Below are 22321 nucleotides of genomic sequence, written 5' to 3'. Positions count from 1 at the left end.
TTTTTAATGAAGACATTTAACACGATTCAAATCATTATGGACGTTGTAGAACAGATGGGCCCTGGGGCCGAAAAGTTGTCGAGTGGCGACCACGCATCCCTTGGTCTCCCTTGAAATTGACCGACGATCTGCTAAAGATCGCTGGACTCTGTAGGATGCAGGCTACGCAGGACTATTTATTATGATGAACCTAGGGAAAGGACTATTACCAGTAGTGGACGTCTGTGGGCTGGCTGATGAAAAAAAGGGAGCTCAAGTTTTGACTAATTACAATATGAGGGCGAGTGAGTGCTATTGTTGACTCCAAAAGTGGAACGCTGTCATTGCGGACTTAAAAAATATGAAAATCCTTCAAGAATAAGTTTTATTTTACTTACCTAAATCTTCGGCATCTTCACTCCATTCCCCGCTACCCGCAACCAGCGCAGTCGAGACCATGGTCAAGAAGATGTGTCTCAAAGCCGATTTCATTTTGTTTGCATATTAACAAAGCGTCCACATTTAAATCCAGTTAACACTATATTCTATTTTAAAATTTGGCAACATTATTACACACTAATCTATCTCTTAGAATTTATTTTAAAATTATTATTATTTTTCTCACCAAATCAATGGCAACTTTTAAATTAATAACTATAATAAAGTAATTTTAATGAGCAATCAAAATAGATGTGTTCGTTGTATTTAGATTTTTTTAATTACGCTTTATAAGCTTCAGGTTTCGTTGCCAACAAAACATTTCGGCTCGTGAAAAACAACAGTTTGTATACGGGTCATTTCTCTAATCTTTCCGACATTATACAAGTTTTTTTTTCCAGTTTGTAGGCGAAGTGACGTCACGCACGAAGTCCCGAAACACGGTTAAATATTCCAATGAATAATTCAGCACTCTTTTAGCGACGCCGCTCGCTCGAAGAGACAGTGGACACCTGCAACAAAATGTATTGTCAGTAATTTGTGCTCGCTGAAATTTTAAATCTAACCAAGTGGACTGAGGTCGGTGTCCGTACTATATTTTGTACTGCTTTTTTGTTTATGTATATTTAGTATATAATATAGAGTATATATACGAGTAGTTATATATAGTATGAAATAATAGCAAAAAAAAAAGACGTGTGGCACTCGGAGACCGCCGCGTTAAAGCTATTGCATTGCATTTTTTAACAACTTATGCAATTATAAATCGACAATAATAATTTAATATTAAAACAACAATAAAATAAGATCCGGCGAGAAACTCAGTGGGCTAACTTACAATGAATCTGCTACATTGTATTCCATTTTGACCGCGCACTCACTAGAGGGCGCTACATAGGATAGAGACACGCCTTTGGATGCTAGTTCTAACTCTCATTCGCCCAGAATCAACGGTTTAGCTAGTTTATTTTTAATGACACCATCCACGAAATTATATCATATTTTGATAGTACATAAATCGGTGTTTAGACTTCTTACTTTAAACACTACACAAGCGCAACGTGTGAATATGTTGAACGTGAGCTACATAGTAGGCGTAGTGAGGGATGGAAGGTTTTTTTCGTTACGGAATTTCACGATTCCGCTCTCAGGCCGCGCTCAAGGCCCGCGATAAAATCTATGCAATAGCTTAAAAAACACTGATTATTTTCATATATATGTTGGATTAACCACAATTATTATAATAACACCATCGTCAGACATCATAGGGGCGCATAGGGTGATCGAGTTTAGCAGACGAAATATATGACAGCTCTTAGAACGTAAGCATCGCTCTTCAAGAAGGCTGGTTGGCAAGGGTGATGGCGTCCATTTTTTTTATATTTATAGGTTCAGTTCCCTTGCTAATATTCGTGTGACGAACGGATTTGTTTACTCTTTGTCTGGGTGTTTATTATCTATTGTAGAAAGATTATCAGGGTGGCGGCAACAATTGAGACACTTCTAATATCCACACGAAATAATATATTCTCATTAATACACGTTAGGACGGGTAGAATACGAAATGAATAGAAATATGCTAGTCGCCAGTATTTATACAATCTTGACCTATTTTAATACAAACTTAATAGTTAATATTAAATTTGGCTTATCTTAATTTTTCTGTTGATTATTTACATGCAATTATTATTAAATAGTATCGAATTATAAAATATAAATAACATTAAAGGCTTATTGCGCCGGAAGCTGACAAGCGGAAGGCGCCAATAACATATTATAAGTATAAAGGAATACGAATCAACTATTTACTTGATTATAAAATTACTAATATATACTAATATTATAAAGCTGAAGAGTTTGTTTGTTTATTTGAACGCGTTAATCTTAGGAACTACTGATCCGATAACTTGATCCGATTTGAAAAATTCTTTCAGTGTCAGATAGCTCATTTATTGAGGAAAGCTACAGGCTATATAACATCACGCTAAGACGGATACAGGCGGAGCAACAATAAAGAATGTTTCAAAATCGGATTTTTTTCCCTTTAGAGAGCTTCCGCTGCATGCGCTGCAGAAACGGTTAAAGTTTCAATACAATAATGTATGACAGAATTATTTCCTTTTTGAAGATCTAAAAGAAAAGCATGTCTATATGTTAAGGTTGGCTTTCTATAACATTTTTATGCTAACCAAATTTGTTCTAAAATAAAGCATTATTTGTGAAGGTGTTTTTCTGAAGATGAGGTTAATCCCTATCCAAATAAATTCGTTATTCATTACAAGTATTTAATTTTAAAGAAATTTCCTCACGCTTGATTTTAATGAGTATCTCGCTATAAGTATTTTAATGGGTATGAGAAGATATCGGAGTTTTAAAATAACATCGCGACAATATAATGATCAAACGCGTAATATTGATGTACAAGGCACCGGCTGCCCATAACAATACCAAGAACAATAACAAGAAACACCCAAATCACTTCAAGATATTTTAAAATTATAGATTTTTCTGAATCTTTCCAGGATCCCATGATCAGATCTTGATGATTACAGGACAATTGGAAATTCTACCATTTTGAAAAACTAAAAGAAAAAAGAATTATCAGAATTGGTATAAGCATTCTCGAGAAATCGGTAAACTTACATAGATAAAAAATGGTGGTCGGATTGATAGCCTCCTCTTTTGAAGTCGGTTAAAGTGTGATTTTGATACCTTAAATAGCTCCTTAACATTCTATTATTTAAAAAAATTTTCACTTTCTAGGTAAATGAAGTCGCGGCTAAAATTTAGCGTTATGCCAAAGTAACTATTCCACGCGGACGAAGTCGCGGGCAAAAGCTAGTTATAATATTATAAAACAATAATAAGTTCTATATATTGCCTAATCATTAGGATGTACCTGAACTAGTTCGTAAATAATCGCTCACATAGTGAGGCCGGAAATGTTACTCGATAATAAACACTCTGTATGTACATGTATACGTACGTAATTAAATAGGTAGCTATATTTAACAAACAGTGTATATTATCATCTCCGTCTCATTATTGTCTCTCATCTGGTTACCATGGTAAAAATAATTCTAGTTTGGGGCCAGACAATATTATGTGACTTGTCCTATCTATACTTATCTATACTATCTATACTAATATTGTAAAGAGGAAAGATTTGTTTGTTTGTTTGTATTGAATAGGCTCCGAAACTACTAAACCGATTTGAAAAATTATTTCACTGTTTGGAAGCTACACTATCCCCGACTGACATAGGTTATATTCTTTTTTTTTTTATTAGGGATCCTTACTAACACTCCAATAATGTAACCCAACGTGTAAAAAAAATACCTAAAATATTCTTTACATCGCGTGCGCTGCGAAATCTATTGATGATAGAATAAAATAATGTACTATGACTATGTAGAACACATTATTTCTTACAAAAAATATCGCGACACTATTATAGTTATGCCACAATAGGTGTTCTTTTATTTAAAAAAATAAAACAACGTCAAATATCGTTTACAGGGAATAAAGGGAAGAAATAATATAAATAATAAAAAAATAGATAAAAACAAATATTATTTAAATGAAAAGTTCATTAAAATAATAATATTCAAACTCTCTTTATAATTTTCTATTTTTAAAAACCTGACGCAAATATAAGAGTTAATGAGTGTGTATTTTATTTTTATATTTTGAATTTTTTGTTAAAGACCCGAGCGAAGCCGGAGCGGACCGCTAGTTTAACTAATACACAGACACCCGTATCTTTAGACGTTTCGTAAAATAGTCCTCCACTCTTAACTCATCCGATGATGCTCGAGCATTCCCTCGAAACTTACTCGAATTTGGTATTTTTAGTCGACCATTACAATATTCCTCAACTGTCCTCGAGCGAGGTAATAATGATGAAAATTTGATCAAGCTAGCATCAAACCCATAGAGTTCTGTAGTCTATGGTCATTGTTTAATGTCAAAGTCAAGCTGCCGCTGTCTGTTTGACACTAGATGAACTTATTTGATGTTTTGGTTGCTGAGTTATTCGTAAATATGTGTGCGTGCGGTAAATCTGAAAGTGTATTATTTATTTTCTAACCTATTATTATTTTAGATTTCGGATCCGGCTTTGTATTTTTATTCGCCGCTTTTGTGTGATTTTGGTTGCATCGTGTTGTTGAAGTGCTTTTCCATAACCACCAGTTTATTATTAAATAAATAAAACTTATAATCGCATTGACTTTATTTATCAGGTAGTAAGCAAAATATGTCTCTTATGTAGGTAAATAAAATAAAGTTTCAAATGTCTAACCTCGAACTATTTACTTTATTAATAAATATTATCAAACTTAAATTATCAAAATATGCGGGAATCATGCACAGATCCAGGCCATTGCACAACAATATCATATATTTCCATTTGCGGTCCACATACTATTTGGACATTGATAGAAAACCAGCCTTGAGGAACGTTCAAGGTACGTCGCGACGTACCTTGACTTGACAGTTCGCTTACTTCACTCCGGTTAGGAAAATTTTCCAAGGACGTTTGAGTGGAGTTTATTTTTACGACTAATCATACCAAAACGCGCGTTGGAGGTTGAGTCGAGTCGAGTTATGCTCGTGTGAACGACTAAAGATACGGGCAAGAGACTCGAATTTTTTTTTGTTTTATTTATTGCCCGTGTAGGTAGAAGAGATACGGCCCACCTGATGGTGAGTAGTTACCGTCGCCCATGGACTCCAGCAATACCTGGGACAGAGCCAAGTCACTGCCTACCGTAAAGTACTCTCCACAAGCTTCGTTTGAAGAAGGATATTATGTCATAGCGCTCGGAAAACACCGTTAAAGGGAGCTCATTCCAAAGCCCGTTGGTACGTGGCAAAAAAGATCTCTGGAAGCGCACTGTGGATGAACGCAATGGCTCCAGGTAGTATGGATGAACTCTACTCGGGCGGTGCGATGGTATAAACCAGATGGTGGTATCATCTCAAACAATTCCTCAGAGCACTCCCCATGGAACGGTACAAAATACAGAGGGAACCGAAGTCCCTCCGCAGAGGTTCCAATTATCAAATAACAAATTATTTTCACATATTAACTGACCATTTTTATTTTACGTGTTGTTAACCGTTAGAAGTGTAAACACACGAAAACAATTTTTTTTGGTATAAGAACGTCGTAATTCCACTATTTTATACAAAATACCAAATATTTAAACACACATTCCTCGTTTATCGCTCGTTTTTTTGTGATCGTCGTATTAAAATCAGCTCTGCCGTAGCAAACGTAGCATGCAGCTACGTACCTGCTACGATCCGGCAACGACGTAGCTAGTTCGTAGCCGATCGTAGCAAAGTTAAACATCTTATCAGGACTATTTTAAATAAAATCAAAATTCTTAATTTCATTGACAAGTCTTGATTAAATATTTTCAAAAAACTGTAAATCATATTCCGCGAAAATATCGGTTCTCATTTCCCGTACAAAAATCATACTAACCAAAAATCAACATGAACAATAACAAAATAAATTCAATTCTGAACAGATAGATTGTTAACATGGAAAATGTTTTTTTTTTTACTTTCAGAAGCTGTGAATAAAGATAGAAACGTCATAAAGGGAACGAGCACCAACTTTCATAAAAATAATCCAATGAAAAGGCAAGATCTAACAACTTTTTCTACAATTTTCCCGGTGCAATCCCATGCTGCTGTCCGGGTACTCTGTTTATTTTAAAAAGGATTCTTCCGGGGCAATTTACAAAAGCTTTCAGCGAACAAATCTTTCATCAAAGGAGACTAAGCGACTCGCGAAAGCCTGTCAGTTCCACTAATATGGTTTAAAGACAATATGCACACGTATTCTCGTGCAAAATCTTACTCAAAATTTTTGATGTATAGAACATAGAACGTATCACTTTAGATTGATAATACTCTTATTTTTTTTGTTTATAATACTTTTTTTAATAATTGTGCCTGGCAAGTTTTGGTGTTGTTTTTTGTTTTTATTCGCTATAATAGGCAGACGAGTTGGAAAACCATCTCGGATTAGCCCATAGAAATCAGAATGTATTGCTTTAAAATATAAATACCAAGTTGTCACAACAATATTTTTATTACAGGGGCCTAATATCCTAACAAAAAGCCCGTAATTAAAAAACACACCTCTTACTATGAAAGTGAGATTTTTTTTAGTATTCTATCTTTATTGTATAAAGGTGTCAACGAACTCACATTTCACCTGGTATTAAAAGGTCACTGTATCCTTTTTCCTAACCTCATCTCCGCCCGGGGTCAGAACCCGGGCAGAGTAGGAAGGTTCCCGCGGTCAACACTACAACTAGACTCACGGCGCCACCCCTAGGACGCCCGACCGACGGGTCGTCGAGGCGATAGTCGACCAACGACGCCGGTCTCCGCAGTACGACGCCCTACCTGGCCGCCCGGGCGATGCCGCTGGTTTTCCGGGATACCCCGCTGGGCCAGAACCAGCCTGCCGAGTCGGAACGCGATTCGCCGCCAACCAGGATTCTGTCCTATCCTTTTTTTTTTTTTTTTTCGGGCCGGGGGCCGAACCTCCTACGAGGTCCCCGCGCCTAGGGGGCGCGCGGGGTATGTGAAACTCAACGATCTGCAGGTGTTGAGAGCAGATCGCGGGCCCAAAGATTTTAGGGCCCACCCACTAAACGACTCCCCTGCACTCTTACACCCGACGTCCGATCTCCGTCCGGGGTCAGAACCCGTTCAGAGTAGGGGGGTTCCCGCGGTCAACACTACAACCAGACACGCGGCGCCACCCCGAGGACGCCCGACCGACGGGTCGTCGAGGCGATAGTCGACGACCAACGACGTCAGTCTCCGCGGTACGGCGGCCCTACCAGGCCGCCCGGGCGGTGCCGCTGGTGTTCCGGGATACCCCGCTGGGCCAGAACCAGCCTGCCGGGTCGGAACGCGATACACCGCCGACCAGGTTGCTCTTCAACAGTATGTTCGGCGACGACAACGACGACGAAAATGCGGACCGCATCGCAGTCCGCAGCCGCCGACGCGCCGTCCCGTCCTCCTGGTGCCAGCGCGCTAGAGTGACGGTAGCGTGCGGCGCAGCCTCAACCCCCTTAGGTCGCCCCGTGACCATCACCGGGAGAAGACTGCCTCCTCATAGGGGCTGGAGCTGGACAAACGCCCTCCTCCGGCCCCCGGCCCGACGGCGGCGGCACGGCGCCGAGAGGGAAGAAGAGCTATCCCTCTCCCGTTCCGCCGCCTCCTTCTGCGAGATGGTGGACTCGCAGAAGTCGAGCATCGCCTGCCAGGACTCGTCGCTGCCGAGCATCGTAGCCACGACGGTCGGAAGCGACAAGTCCGGTCCTATTTTTGCAACGAGGACGCGGCGCTGCTCCGCGAAAGCGGGGCAGTACGCGAGCGTGTGCTCCGCCGTGTCCTCGTTGCAGCCACTGCAGTGGTGGCACTTCGGCGTCGGCTCCCTCCGGGCGACGAGGTGCAGGTAGCGACCGAAACAGCCGTGTCCCGTGAGCACCTGCGTAGCCCGGAAGGTGAGACGTCCTCGGTCGCGATTCACCCAGTCCAAGAGGACCGGGCAGATCGCCTCGACGGTCCGTCGCCCGTAGGCGGGGTCCGCCAGGATTCTGTCCTATCCTATCTCAACTTAAATGCCCCTACTAACCTTGAAATAAGACGTCAAAATCTCAATAGTATCGGCGTTATCCGATTGTCCTTCAAACTATGATTACTTCACAGTATAAATGAGCAGGTGCTGACTACAGTACAGGCCAGCAATACCTAGCACTACCAGCATAAATCGCGAGAAATACCTATCTTATAATCTATATATCAATATGTAACTATATAGGTTTACTGCAAGCAGATTTATCTTGCTTCATACTTCACGAAATGGAAATCGTCACCCGTATACATATATATCCCAACTACAAATTCGAACAATAATTTATTCAATATATGGATAATTTTCCTGGTTCTAACAGAGACAAAAAACAAAAAATAAATATTTTAAATGATTACGTTCACGTAAGATTTGACTTGGAAGTATCTTTAACTAGCGACCCGCCCTCGCTTCGCTTCGGAAACTGTAATTTATTATTGATTTCTCCACTATTTAATGGATGTTATTATACACATAAACCTTCCTCTTCAATCAATCTATCTATTAAAAAAAAACGTATCAAAATCCGTTGCGTAGTTTTAAAGATTTAAGCATACATAGGGACAGACAGATATAGGGACACAGAAAGCGACTTTGTTTTATACTATGTAGTGTGACGTCCAAAAACATGAGCGACCACGGGCTCGGCGAGTAAATTAACCCAAAGACACAGCCCACTGAGTTTCTCGCCGGATCTTCTCAGTGGGTCGCCTTTCCAATCCGGTGGTAGATTCTGCGAAGCCCTGAGAGCTAGGGTTAGTGTTAGCATCGTCATCAGACTTGAGCCCCGTGGGCTCACCTAGTTGTGAGGTTACGCTGGCATAACCTCTCAAGGCTACCAACTTAGGTAGGATAAAAAAATTATATGCGAAAATTATTTCACAACAGATTAATATAAACTTAATATTTATGGATTAATGAAATCAATTCGAGATAAAACAATATACAATTACAATATTACTATCATCATAATATATTATTATAATATACATTTTGCGATAGACCTATCGACAGAATTTTCATTATCCAAACAATGTGTGTGTAAGTCCAGACGGATTAGTACGGTTCCGTGTATTCCTACCTCGTAACAATAATAAACTAAAATTTTACAATAGTTTAAATTCCAATACGAATTACACTTTGATCTAATATATCTAAGTGAACTATAACATTCACGTCGTGGTCTATAGAACGACGTTACCGATTCATAAATGCCAATTAAAAATAACTTTTCTTTTAATCTTAATTTTTAGTGCTGGATTTTACCTAAATGTAAGACCTGAAAGCAGTTCTTAATAATCTACACGAAGTTTATTTATTTTCCTTAATAATAAACAAGACACTGCTTATAAATAACATCATCTTAATTTATTCGGGACCCGTACTAGCCCTATTTACAAGTACGAAATAAATTACAAGCCTTATATAAAGTATGAAGTACTCGGACTGTAGGCAATATTTATTAAGTAGGTAATTAGGGACTGGATTAGCTCTTTAAGTGTAGATTTAAGTGTGTTTAATTTGCAGATGAAGCAACGAAAAATGTTACGATTTTTTTTTGCGACAGTGTTATATTAAAAGGAATATAATTTTAAGTAAATGGAGCTCATTTTTATTTACTCAGTCAGATAATCATGTTAATCATGTTATGTACTTTACGAGGGCGTAAAGTTCTCCGTGGACTAACAAGTAACAGCGATCTCTGACCAGGCATATATTAAAATATAAAGACACTGTGTGTTCAGATATCAATTGTACTAAATCAATACAATGCCGACACGAAATTACGAAGAAACTCCACCTTAAGCTTACTCATCTATACAAATAAATAAAATTGGAGTGTCTGTTTGTAATATTGAAACCACTTTTTACTACATGCATATTATACGGTATATACACCAAAATATATTTTTTTACTATTTTTGTCTGTCTGTTTGTTCCGGCTAATCTCTGGAAAAGGCTGGACCGATTTTGACGAGACTTTTACTGATAGGTAGGTCATGATATATGGAGTAGCTAAGGCTACTTTTTTTAGACTAGTTTTGCCCCGCGGCGTTACCCGCGGTACAACAATAACCGCGGGTAACATCGCGGGACTCAGCTATCAATAATAAAATTTAATATTTCCGAAGCGAAGCGAGGGCGGGTGGCTATTGTGTAAATAAAATCAAAACCGCACTTTTAGTGCCCTCATCAACTCACACATTCACGCAACTGGGACTTCAAACTTGAGATATCCTTTGACCTTTACTTTAAAATCTGATAACAAAGAGCCTAGTAAAAAACCTCTACTATTTTAAGCACTCATTTTGACGTTTTTTATTTTTATTTCTTAGACGATCTCACAGCCCATCTGGTGTTAAGTGGTTACCGGAGCCTAAAGATATCAACAACGTAAATGCCGCCAGCCATCTTGAAACATGAGTTCTAAGTCCGTGCTCTACAATGGCTGCCCCACCCTTCAAGCTGGAACGCAGAAAAGGCTTGGCTCTGCCCCTGGCACCACTCACCATCAGGTGGGCCGTATGCTCGTCTGCCTACAGAGGCAATAAAAAAAAAATAAAAAAATAAAAAAAAACACCACATTATACCTACCCATGCGGGCTAATAAGACTTTATATAGTACTAAAGTTGCCCGCGTTTTCACCGGCGCTAAATTTGTATGATATTTTTGTAAGCTTGAAACACTTTGCATTTTCTCGGGATTAAGGGTTGCTTGTATCATTCTCAGGTCCATTAACTACCCTTCGATTTGTATGTCCGTTGGTACGTGAAATCAGGAACCATGTACATACTTTCTGTCCTGTTTATATATTGATACTGTTGATATATACAGATGAGATATTGCATTTATCATGACATTGATCATAAATAATCACTACATAGTATAAAACAAAGTCGCTTTCTCTGTCCCTATATCTGTCTGTCCCTATGTATGCTTAAATCTTTAAAACTACGCAACGGATTTTGATGCGGTTTTTTTTAATAGATAGAGTGATTAAAGAAAAATGTTTACATGTATAATAACGTCCATTAAATAGCGGAAAAATCAATAATAAATTACAGTTTCCGAAGCGAAGCGAGGGCGGGTCGCTAGTATCATATATGTTAATCCAAATCCTATACTACTAGTCAAACGGCTCCTTTGCTTGTCCTAGATGTCACTTTGATCCGATCGCTACCGAAATTAATAGAATCGCCCGCTAGGCCAATCTGAAGATTTGTCTAGAATTTCATCGAATTCGGCCCGGCCGCTTCGGAGTCAATAGGGAACATACGCCGATCAACTTTTATATATAGACTTTTGTGCAAAATTTCATCCAAACTCGTTCAGTTGTTGCGTGATTGAATAACACACGTACATCCATTTATATTTGAGTCCATCAGCGTAAAAGTGGCCTAACCCACAATTTTTCAAAATCGGTAATTTTTTGAAAAAAAAAAGTTTGACGCAAAACCGGCCTATCCCTAGTTTCAGCGATAGATAAATAGATGGCTTTGTAAGCATTATTTTCGCGCCTATTGTCTTTGCCTATGAAGCAGTGTAAAAGTAAATTCAAACCTCTATGTCTCCATACTAACTATGGTAAGCTTAGGCCACTTTTGCGCTGATGGCCTCATTTATAATAGTAGTATAGCCATATAACCAAAGTACCTATTTGTAAGAAGCATGTTTATGAAACGCGTATAAATAAATATACACTACTTAACCTTTTTTAATTGAGATAACAAACACAACTCTTTATTTAGAGAGGCTGTTTTTTTTTTGTTTTTTTATATTATTGGTTATATTCCAACCGAATTTGTAAAAGCATTAGCGATACAGAAAATTTCAATTGCGAAGTCCACACCTGAGAAAGTGATAGAAATGAACTCTCAAAGTATATAACTGGTCAGGTAACGAATGCTTATCTACTCTGTGGAAAATACATAACAAAAAAACATAGAGCAACGAATTCTTCTAAAACAGAGCTTGCCAATTCGTGAAATTCAGGATTATTGACAATCCGACCGGCCTGTATGGGATCAAATTGAAACAGCTGTTACTTTGTCGTTCAGTTTAAAATATAAATACAATATTTATAGTTAAATAATAGTTTGCTTGGATGTATAGCTATTCTTAGAAATAACTTAATTATACATTTGAAATAATCATGACTGTATTACGAATTATTATTATATGAAGTAATTATTTATGGTGTTATAATAAATAAATATAAATACTATTTACTCCTAAATTAATTTTATATAGATGGATGGATATTTAACATTTGTGGTTGTATATATGTCGATGTATATAGTGACCTGCTGTATCCAAATTAATTATATTCGGCCATGTCTATATACACCATATGTGATATAACAGCAAACGAAAATAATCTTAGCAGAAAAAAAATACTACAATTATGCCTTTTATCAAGCTTTTTTTTTGTAGCTGAGGCATTAAGTCGAAGTGATTGTACTACTAAATAAACATAACGCTAGTCTTTGCAAGCCAATAATAATAGGGTCATATTACATAGATATAATATACATAGCTGTGCTATTAAGTAGTATGATAAACTGCAAAGGGAAATGAAATAAAATTAATTCAAATTACTTCAAATAACTACACAGAACTACCGAATATGAAAAAAATTGTGAATCCTAAGTTAAGTTCTCTCAAAACTTTATCAATAGTATATTTATTTTATACAAACAACGTAATTACAATTCGATAATTGTATCTGTGTTTTCGGATTTATACAATACTAAACTAACATTAAATCGTCAGAATAAAAACTACATTACTTTGTTATCACTACTAAATATTACTTATGAAAACAGATTTAATTTGTTAAAAATGAAAAACGAGTAACTTTTTAACAGAAGCATACCGTATCGCGATGAATCACTTCACATACGAACATTGCACATTTAACTTTTTATTATTTGCTAAAGTTTGTTTATAAAGACGTGTCGGTCCATGGTCTCAGTCACGCACGCCACGTCTACCAGGTCCCGCGGCCGGCGGCTTACTGAAGCCGGGATGAAACTACCGCCCACCTTCAGGTCGGAACACCTCAGCAGTCCTCGGCGGCAGGTAAGCTCGTCACTCGAAGCGAAGGTACCAACAAACGATCGTGTGCTTACAGAGAAATTTGTTTAAGGTTGTGTTGACACAATACTGTTCACGAAATCCCTTTTGGCGTCACTTCTAATTCTAATCGTTCCTTCGCTCAAGCCCCGATTTCATTTTGCAAATGGAAACTCATATTTGCTATAAATTGTGATTACACAATTTCAAAGCCCCAATTCTGTGATTAAGCTAACATCGAAATCGGCCTGGTAAAATATAGTTACTGGAGACTTTAGAAATTCTCCCACATTGTGGGATGCGGTTGAATGTTTAATTTTATTGACGATAATAGGCAGCACTACCCGCGCAAGACAAGACTAATTATGGAATCATAATGACGATATTATTCCATAATTTGGAAGGACGTTCATGTGTACGTTTTGTGCATGACCTAAGAAATAATCTATTACCTGAAATAGCTTACTTTATTTGTGACGGAACGTTCAAAATATATTAAATGGATGTAAAACACTAAAATTGGTAAGTGGTTATCTATTTACGGAGGACCAGGAATCGGTGCGGAGAGAGAGAAAATCAGTCTCTCAGGCGCTGCCGCTTCGTTCCACCAGATGGTGTAGTCATTCAAATCAACCATTGCTCTACAACTCACATCGTAAGATGACTGTCAGCAGAAACAGGTAGTGAGTACCCTATTTGTGCGACGAATACAGAGCGTTGCGGGGAAAATAACAAGCATGTGATAAGTCCATTAACCATTAGAGCTTAAATAGAGGAACACTGATCTTGACCCTCTTATCAGTGAAACCATCAGTGACATCATCTTAAATGCTTACCGAAGCAACTGTACCCGCTAAACATCCACGTCATCCTAAAGGTATCACAAATCACGCTCACTATACGATTTTTGGGCAGATGTTATTCCATTAAAAAAATAACTAACTACCCTACGATGAGGAAAAATGTATCCGTTTCCCCATAGCTTGGGGATTCTGTATAATTTCTCAGGCTATCTTTGCTAAAAACAAATAAAGTGGTCATAGGTTCGAGACGCGGGCAAGTTTCTTTTTGATCTGAATTTTCCACATCAGTTGATTCTTGAAATTCGTTCTCTCCATTTCGTATAGACACAAGGTCAACAGGTTAATATATTTCGCTAGGGAGCCTACACAAAAATAATAAATGTTCCCGCTCGAAGGGTCCGTAATATAATTTACTGGTAAACGTGTAGGCGCCGAGTTCTCGAGCCCACTTGGAGCTTTCATTACAACACGTTTCCACTAACACTCAGAACGAACTACCAAGTTTGAAGTTGGGGGACGGAAACTACCTTTCACAAGCATTTACGGGTCCGCACACGTTCTGGTAGACCAGTCTGCCTATTTCTGCCGCGAAGAGCTCACGCGTTTCGGCTTGATGGATTCCCATAATAATTAATACTAGAGGTCCTGCAGTAGTCGAAATTCGACTATAATTAATTGAAATTGTAAGTTTGTACACTATTATGATTGTATTTTATACTTCTATAATCACAAATTTCGCCAAGGCTACTCTATAAAAAAATATTAATCTTTATTAATTAACAACAACAAACAATATTTAATCTATTCTCAACTTGACAGCAGACGTCAAGAACAAAAGTTTGACAATAAATAGTATGCATGTGTGTGTGCGTCAAATACATAGAATGTAGTGTGTGTAATGTTTTCTTTATTGATTTAATGTATCTTTTATGCATTATTTAAAAAAAATATTAGCATTGTGCACTTCTTCTCTATATTCTCTATAAGTGTGGAAAATTTCATACTCCTCCGTCCGCGCAATTTTCGTAAAAAGGGATACAAAGTTTTTGCTTCACGTATTAATATATAGATAATGACAATAAAAAACGCGATAATAAACTATAAATGTGATTTCAGTAATTTCTACGATTCGCCAGAACCAGATAAAATATATTCGGTTCCTTGAAACCTTAACTTCCTGTCTCAAGATGGGTGGCGAAATTACGTTAGAAAACTACATAGACTGTCCTACTTAGCCCCTTTGCGGCAGAAATGGGCAAATCAATGGTAGCGATACAAGCTCAACGTGATTCTCTATACCACCAACCTCTTGTGAGTCCGGGCGGGTAGGTACCACCACCCTGCCTATTTCTGCCGTGAAGCGGTAATGCGTTTCGATTTGAAAGGTCAGCCGTTGTAACTATACTTGAGACCTTAGAACTAAAGGCTTCGTCAAACAGAACGCGTACTTAGCGCGCGTCAGAGCCTTAAACTGACGGCGCGCTATGACGCCGAGATGTGTTGTACTGCTATGGTAATATACTGACAAACAGAGCGCCAGCGCTAGCAGTACGCAACGCTCTGTCGCGGCGTTAGGACGCTTTGACGTTAGGCGTTGTAATTTTTTACAAATTTTATTTTAGCGTTCGAATGAATGTGTATTAAAATACTGGATAATGCCCGAAAAATTGATAGAATTAGTTAGGAAATACCCATGTTTATACAATGCCACATCTGAATCATTCGACATCTTAATACTTTTAAATTTTCACACTGCTATCGATAGGCACTATGATTTGGCGAATGCGTTGCGTCAAAGAGCGTTGGACTCATCTAGTCAATTTGTATGACATGAAAAGAGCGCGACGTTAAAACGCAGCGCTAAGTACGCGTTCTGTTTGACGAAGCCTTTATATCTCGATGTGGGTGGCGCATTTACGTTGTAGATAGCTATGGGTCTCCAGTAACCACTTAACACCAGGTGGGCTGAGAGCTAGTCCACCCATCTATCACACTATTTCACTGATGTTTTTTTCGTATATTTAAAGCAATAAAATGTAGTGGCACTTGAATAGTGAAAACGTGTACTACCGGATCGATGTTTCCACCGCCTAGCTCCCAGAGTACATATTAATTACTGTGATCCAAATTAGCGCGTTGACCGTACATAGCCTCCAGTTAAAACGTAGTCAATACGATTTCAGCATTGCTCTTAATGTATTGGTATTATGTGTATAAATTTAAATCCCAGCTTTTTGTTGGAAAGAGATACACGACTTTTTATGTGCTGCTCGTTGCATTTTTAGGGTTAGCGATGCAGCGTTATTATTAAACACAGTACACAAAGATAATTATAGCCCCGGAATGTTTTAACACTTGAGTCCCTACAAGTCCCTACATTTCACGGTTTTTTTTTTATTGCTTAGATGGGTGAACGAGCTCACAGCCCACCTGGTGTTAAGTGGTTACTGGAGCCCATAGACATCCACAACGTAAATGCGCCACCCACCTTGAGATATAAGTTCTAAGGTCTCAAGTAAGTTACAACGGCTGCCCCACCCTTCAAACCGAAACGCATAACTGCTTTACGGCAGAAATAGGCAGGGTGGTGGTACCCACCCGCGCGGACTCACAAGAGGTCCTACCACCAGTAATTACGCAAATTATAATTTTTGCGGGTTTGATTTTTATTACACGATGTTATTCCTTCACCGTGGAAATCTATCGTGAACATTTGTTGAGTACGTATTTCATTAGAAAAATTGGTACCCGCCTGAGATTCGAACACCGGGTGCATCGCTCAACACGAATGCACCGGACGTCTTATCCCTTAGGCCATAACGACTGTATAATTTATAATACAATTTCCGCAATTCACATCAACATTTTAACACGTTTAAATGAATTTATCGTAATGTATATATGCGACTGTTTATTTTTCATATGGCAATTAAATATTATATTTCGAATGATTTCGGTAAAGCGTGATCGTGTTTGATTTGAAACATTGAATATCGGGTGTAAAGTAAACGTTGTTAAGTCATTTTTTTAGTGCTCCTTAATGGGTGAATGGGTTAAATGGGTGGTGGCTACCTGTTTTCATTGACATCAATCACTGAGTGAATGCCGTCACACATGACTATCACACACTATTACATGTCCTTCTTCAAACAAGGCTTGTGGAGAGTATTAAGCGGTAGGCAGCAGCTTGACTCTGCCCTTGGCATTACTGAAGTCTATGGGCGACGGTAACCACTCACCATGAGGTGGGCCGCGTGCTCGTCTGCCTATAAGGGCAATAAAAAAAAACCACTTAGATACTTAAGGTCTAAAGCTCAATCTTATAGTATAACAGCTATCCCAGTCATGAAACCGCAAGGACTTACTGCTTTGCGTCTGAATTTTATTAGAGCATAGAGGAGGAATAATCCTTCCCATGGATTAGACAACATGTTTAAGTACGTAATTTATTACAAAAATAGGTAACTGCTACTTTGGTTCGAACATCGATACAGTCGCATCGCTTGATACGAGTAAACCGAGTATCTTATACTTGGGACTACGACAACTTCATATGAAATTAACTACCCTCCAAAGTATCTTCTGGCCGTACCGAAATTCTCCTTAAAACGGAAGAGAATTCTCAGCGGAATTACCTTGTCTGTCTCTGACATTGTTCATGTCGATAAGCCCCTGTGTCAGCCTATCACCAGATGGCTCGTATTTGCGGTAGGCAGCGGCTTGGCTCTGCCCCTGGCATTGCTGAAGTCCATGGGCGACGGTAACGACTCACCATCAGGTGGGCCGTATGCTCATCTGCCTACAAGGACAATAAAAAAAAAACTAGGTTATGACAACGAAAAAAAACATATTCAAAATACTATATTAATTACCCTAGTTACCCGCAATCGCAATAAGTTAAATATTATTATTACAATATTCTCTCGTGGAGTTTGACGCGATATCTCGGTCGTCCTAATGAATTGAATTGAAACCAAAGACTGTCTTCACAAATTATCTCAGCTCGCGTACATATTAAAATATTGTTGGCAATTAAAAGGTTATATTTGTGTACCAAAGAATGAAGAGCTCGCAGTCCGTTACGGAATTAAGGAAAGACGAACTTTTTATGCTGAACTAATTTTAAAGGAAAAAACATTTCACGGTTCGAAGGCGGCCTTCATAAAATGAGTTGGTGAATTACGAAGACAATGACGCGGTATTTTATATGAAAAGATATTTTCGCTTCAGCTGTTTTGATGGCGACGTAAATAGCCGCGGGGTGTTTTTCGGACATCGATAAATCAATAAAATTAAATCTTCTAGCTGCCAAATCGTTTTCTTTCTTTTTAAATCTAATAAATTTGAATACTTTGAGGGAAACTGAATATTTTTAAATTGATTAATGGAACACCATAACATAATATTGGGCGAACAAATACTTCCTTAGTTTTCAGTAGCGGGTTGTTGTCCTGTAAATAAAAGAAATAAACCAATTACTGTATCGATTATAAGTCCAAACGATCCACTAAAACAAACACAAAAAAAAAAAAAAAATCAGTCCAGTCCAGCCGTTTAGGATGAGCTTAGTGACAGACACAACATTTTTAATATTAGTTTTAGAACTAATATTTTTTTTATAAATGATCTCAGCCCATTTATTTATCATGATTACCGAAACCTCTGTGGCCTAAAGGATAAGACGTCCGGTGTACTAGTACCGAGCAATGTGACTATACCAGTGCTCAAATCCCGCGCGCAGGTACCTCCGAAAGTTTTGCGAGTGATTTCTAAGATGAAAGAAACAAGCAACACTCGCCAAAATATTTATTTGCTGTATATATTTATTTATAATTACTGCTGGTGGAGAGTCCGGTGAGCCCACAGAGCTAGGTGTAACCATGCCTAATTTTGCCGCGAAACAGTAATAAGTTTCGGTTTGAATAGTGTGAATAGTTATACAATACTATTGAGATTCAGGCCTCATAGCCATTGTAGTCGTCGTGGCCTAAAGGATAAGACGTCCGGTGCATTCGTATGTAGCGATGCACCGGTGTTCGAATCCCGCAGGCGGGTGGGTACCAATTTTTCTAATGAAATACGTACTCAACAAATGTTCACGATTGACTTCCACGGTGAAGGAATAACATCGTGTAATAAAAACCAAATCCGCAAAATTATAATTTGCGTAATCACTGGTGGTAGGACCTCTTGTGAGTCTGCACGGGTAGGTACCACCACCCCGCCTATTTCCGCCGTGAAGCAGTAATGCGTTTCGGTTCGAGGGGTGGGGTAGCCGTTATAACTATACTGAGACCTTAGAACTTATACCTCGAGGTGGGTGGCGCATTTACGTTGTAGATGTCTATGGGCTCCAGTAACCACTTAACACCAGGTGGGCTATGAGCTCGTCCATCCATCTAAGCAATAATATATATTTTTTTTTTTTTTTTAAATAACATTATTTTCCAATACGAGCGTTTCCGCCTGAAGCGAGCAGCTTAGAAGAAACTATTTGAGTAGTCTCACAATTGGCTCTGCCATGCAGATTTCATAACGCTTTGCAGTCTTAACTTAGTGAAACTTATCTATATATTAATACGTGAAGCAAAAACTTTGTATCCCTTTTTACGAAAATTGCGCGCGCGGAGGAGTATGAAATTTTCCACACTTATAGAGAATATAGAGAAGAAGTGCACAATGCTAATATTTTGTTAAAATAATGCATAAAAGATACATTAAATCAATAAAGAAATCATTACACACACCACATACCATGTATTTGACGCACACATATTTGATGCATACTATTTATTGTCAAACTTTTGTTCTTGACGTCTGTGGTCAAATTGAGAATAGATTAAATATTGTTTGTCTTTATTAATATTTTTCATTATACTATAAAAAAAATGGCGAAGTTTGTGATTATAGTATGTGTACAAACTTACAATTCCGATTAATTATAGTCGAATTTCGACTACTGTGGGACCTCTAGTTTAAATAAAGGCGAGTAAACGATTACGGGCGTAATATTTCAAATCAAACTTTATATTCCGATACAGACGATTGTAAACTTTACTACATTCATAAAGTTCAGATTAATGTTTACCTATAAATGCAAGTTAATGTGTGAGAATGAAAACTTTATTATTTAAATTTCGGACTTAACGCTTCGGTTTTTATTACTTCAGGTTCAGTAAAGTTTCTGTACATTATTGAACTTATAGACTTTTTAACGATCCACAGATACATTACGCATCAGATACGCCGCAAAATAGGTTTTTTGCTGTGTTATGAAACACAGGAATACAGAAATCGAATCTGACAGGCTGGGAATTCAACCTAACGAAACTAAATATGGATAACTACTTCAATAAGATATTCCTCTTCTTTGTTACCACCTTATTCTACTAGGTGGAATCGGGGCAGCGAATTTTTTCTTTTCCATTCTCCTCTGTCAGTCATTATCAATACTCACTCCTCTTTCTCTCAGATCGTCATTCACACACTCCATCCATGTCTTCTTCGGTCGACCTATTCCCCAACTTACTATGGTAGCATAAGGTACATTCTTTCCCAGGTATCCATTAGTTTTAATCTCTACATGTCAGTGATTTTTTTTAATATCTAGAAACTTACTAGTAATATTACTAAGTCAGATGTATTTTGTGGTATAGAGTGACCCCCGCTAAAGTATCCCCGGAAGGCAAGCTAGAAAACCAAGTATAGGCACTGAAAGACACACGCTTACTGACCTATCTGCCATAATATTACTTAACCAAATCATACTACATTTATACACCAGAGCCATGTAGTAGGTTGTTCGATTTGAAAATTTTGAAGAGCCCTTTCGAAATGGCGGTACGTTTTGCAAAGTGACATTTTCATAATTTTTTTTATTGCTTAGATGGATGGAGGAGCTCACCTGGTGTTAAGTGGTTACTGGAGCCCATAGACATCTACAACGTAAATGCGCCACCCACCTCGAGATATAAGTTCTAAGGTCTCAGTATAGTTATAACGGCTACCCCACCCTTCGAACCGAAACGCATTACTGCTTCACGGCGGAAATAGGCGGGGTGGTGGTGCCTACCCGTGCGGACTCCCAACAACTTTACAGTACAAAAAGGATACTAAGAATTGCGTTTCATAAATCACGAACAATAATTTCGTAACAACATGATTATTTGACATAAGTCAGTGACTATCAGACTACTCAGGGCGCGATCATGACCCGGGCGTCAAATACGGCACGAATATCGACGGAACCGGCTCGATTTACCTAAATAACTCTGATTGCCTGTAACAGGCTTAGGACTGGACTGCGTTTGAATAGAAAAAAACAATATTCATTTACCACGTAAGTACATTAAATAACAATATTTGATCAACATTTTACATAAAGTAGTGGCACGCTTGTGTACTAGATAAGTACCGCGATCCAGCCTACGATTTTCTCAAAAAAGTACCGGAAATAAAACACTAAATATTAGTTAATTATTGATACAAATGTATTTTATCACAAAAAACTTCTTTCCACAAATCTAGTTTTATTCGTCGAATTTGCTCTCTTAAACGCCGCAAAACGCTAAATTAATATTATTTATTTACCGTTTGTCTTTCTGACAAGAACTCCGAGTGCACAACATCGCGATTGTAAAAAAAAACAGTCACATGACTTTGACTTTTGATAGACTTTGACATGGTTTTTTAGTTCAGTTCATTTGGAGCATTTGGAGGCGCCACTCCGAAGCTGGTTGACTAGTTTGCATGTCAAACTCGTGAACCCACGACTTGTCACCAGTAACAATGCGTTTCATGAATGCTTTGTCGGAATTCACTCGTTCTAGGATGTCCTCAGCGACTCTTATGCGATTGAATTTTTGGAGAATTTCAAGTTTTTTTGTGACTAGCCGAGCGGAAACATGTCTCATAACCAAGCGATTAAAACAAACTAAAAGTAGCATTGTATTTAATCTAAATAACAGATTTAACACAAACTTCGCGCCAAAATGGAAAATTATTGCGCCAATCTAACAACGACAAAAAAAATCAGCTTGGAACCATAAACAAGTCATTCCTGATCCTATTTTGAATCTTTGATCTCATGTTTCAAACTGCTTGTGGCATTCACGCCGTATAGTTTATAGACCGCGGTAATTACTTAACATCAAATAGGCCAATATTCAGTCTGTCCATTTTAACTAAAAAACTATAGTTAGTATAAACAAAGGCAATGAACAAAATTAATTACAGTATAATATAATAGATCAAATTGATTAATGTCGAAGGTATTAAAGCAGTAAATCCTAATTAACGATCATACACATGGTTAGTAAAATCGCAACAGAACCGGAGAATTTCCAGTAACTC

At 38.1% G+C, this 22321-nt stretch overlaps 1 protein-coding gene across 2 annotated transcripts in view; it reads right to left on the bottom strand.

The window, feature by feature from the left end:
• Window positions 1–13111, bottom strand: part of LOC114249311 (neural cell adhesion molecule 1) — a 132005-nt gene extending 118894 nt beyond the window's left edge. For both annotated transcript variants that reach the window (XM_089738689.1, XM_089738690.1), the window contains exons 1-2: window positions 12967–13111; window positions 378–929 (exon numbers count right to left, since the gene is read on the bottom strand). In XM_089738689.1, coding sequence (XP_089594815.1) covers window positions 378–471 — 94 coding nt within the window. In that variant the 5' untranslated portion in view covers window positions 472–929; window positions 12967–13111. The remainder of the gene's footprint in view (window positions 1–377; window positions 930–12966) is intronic.
• Window positions 13112–22321: the final 9210 nt, after the last annotated feature.

The sequence above is a fragment of the Bombyx mandarina genome, chromosome 25 (assembly GCF_030267445.1).
Source record: "Bombyx mandarina strain Sakado chromosome 25, ASM3026744v2".
NCBI classification, from domain to species: Eukaryota; Metazoa; Arthropoda; class Insecta; order Lepidoptera; family Bombycidae; genus Bombyx; species Bombyx mandarina.
The sequence above is the reverse complement of the archived record's forward strand: the minus strand, read 5'-3'. Positions and strand labels throughout refer to the sequence as shown.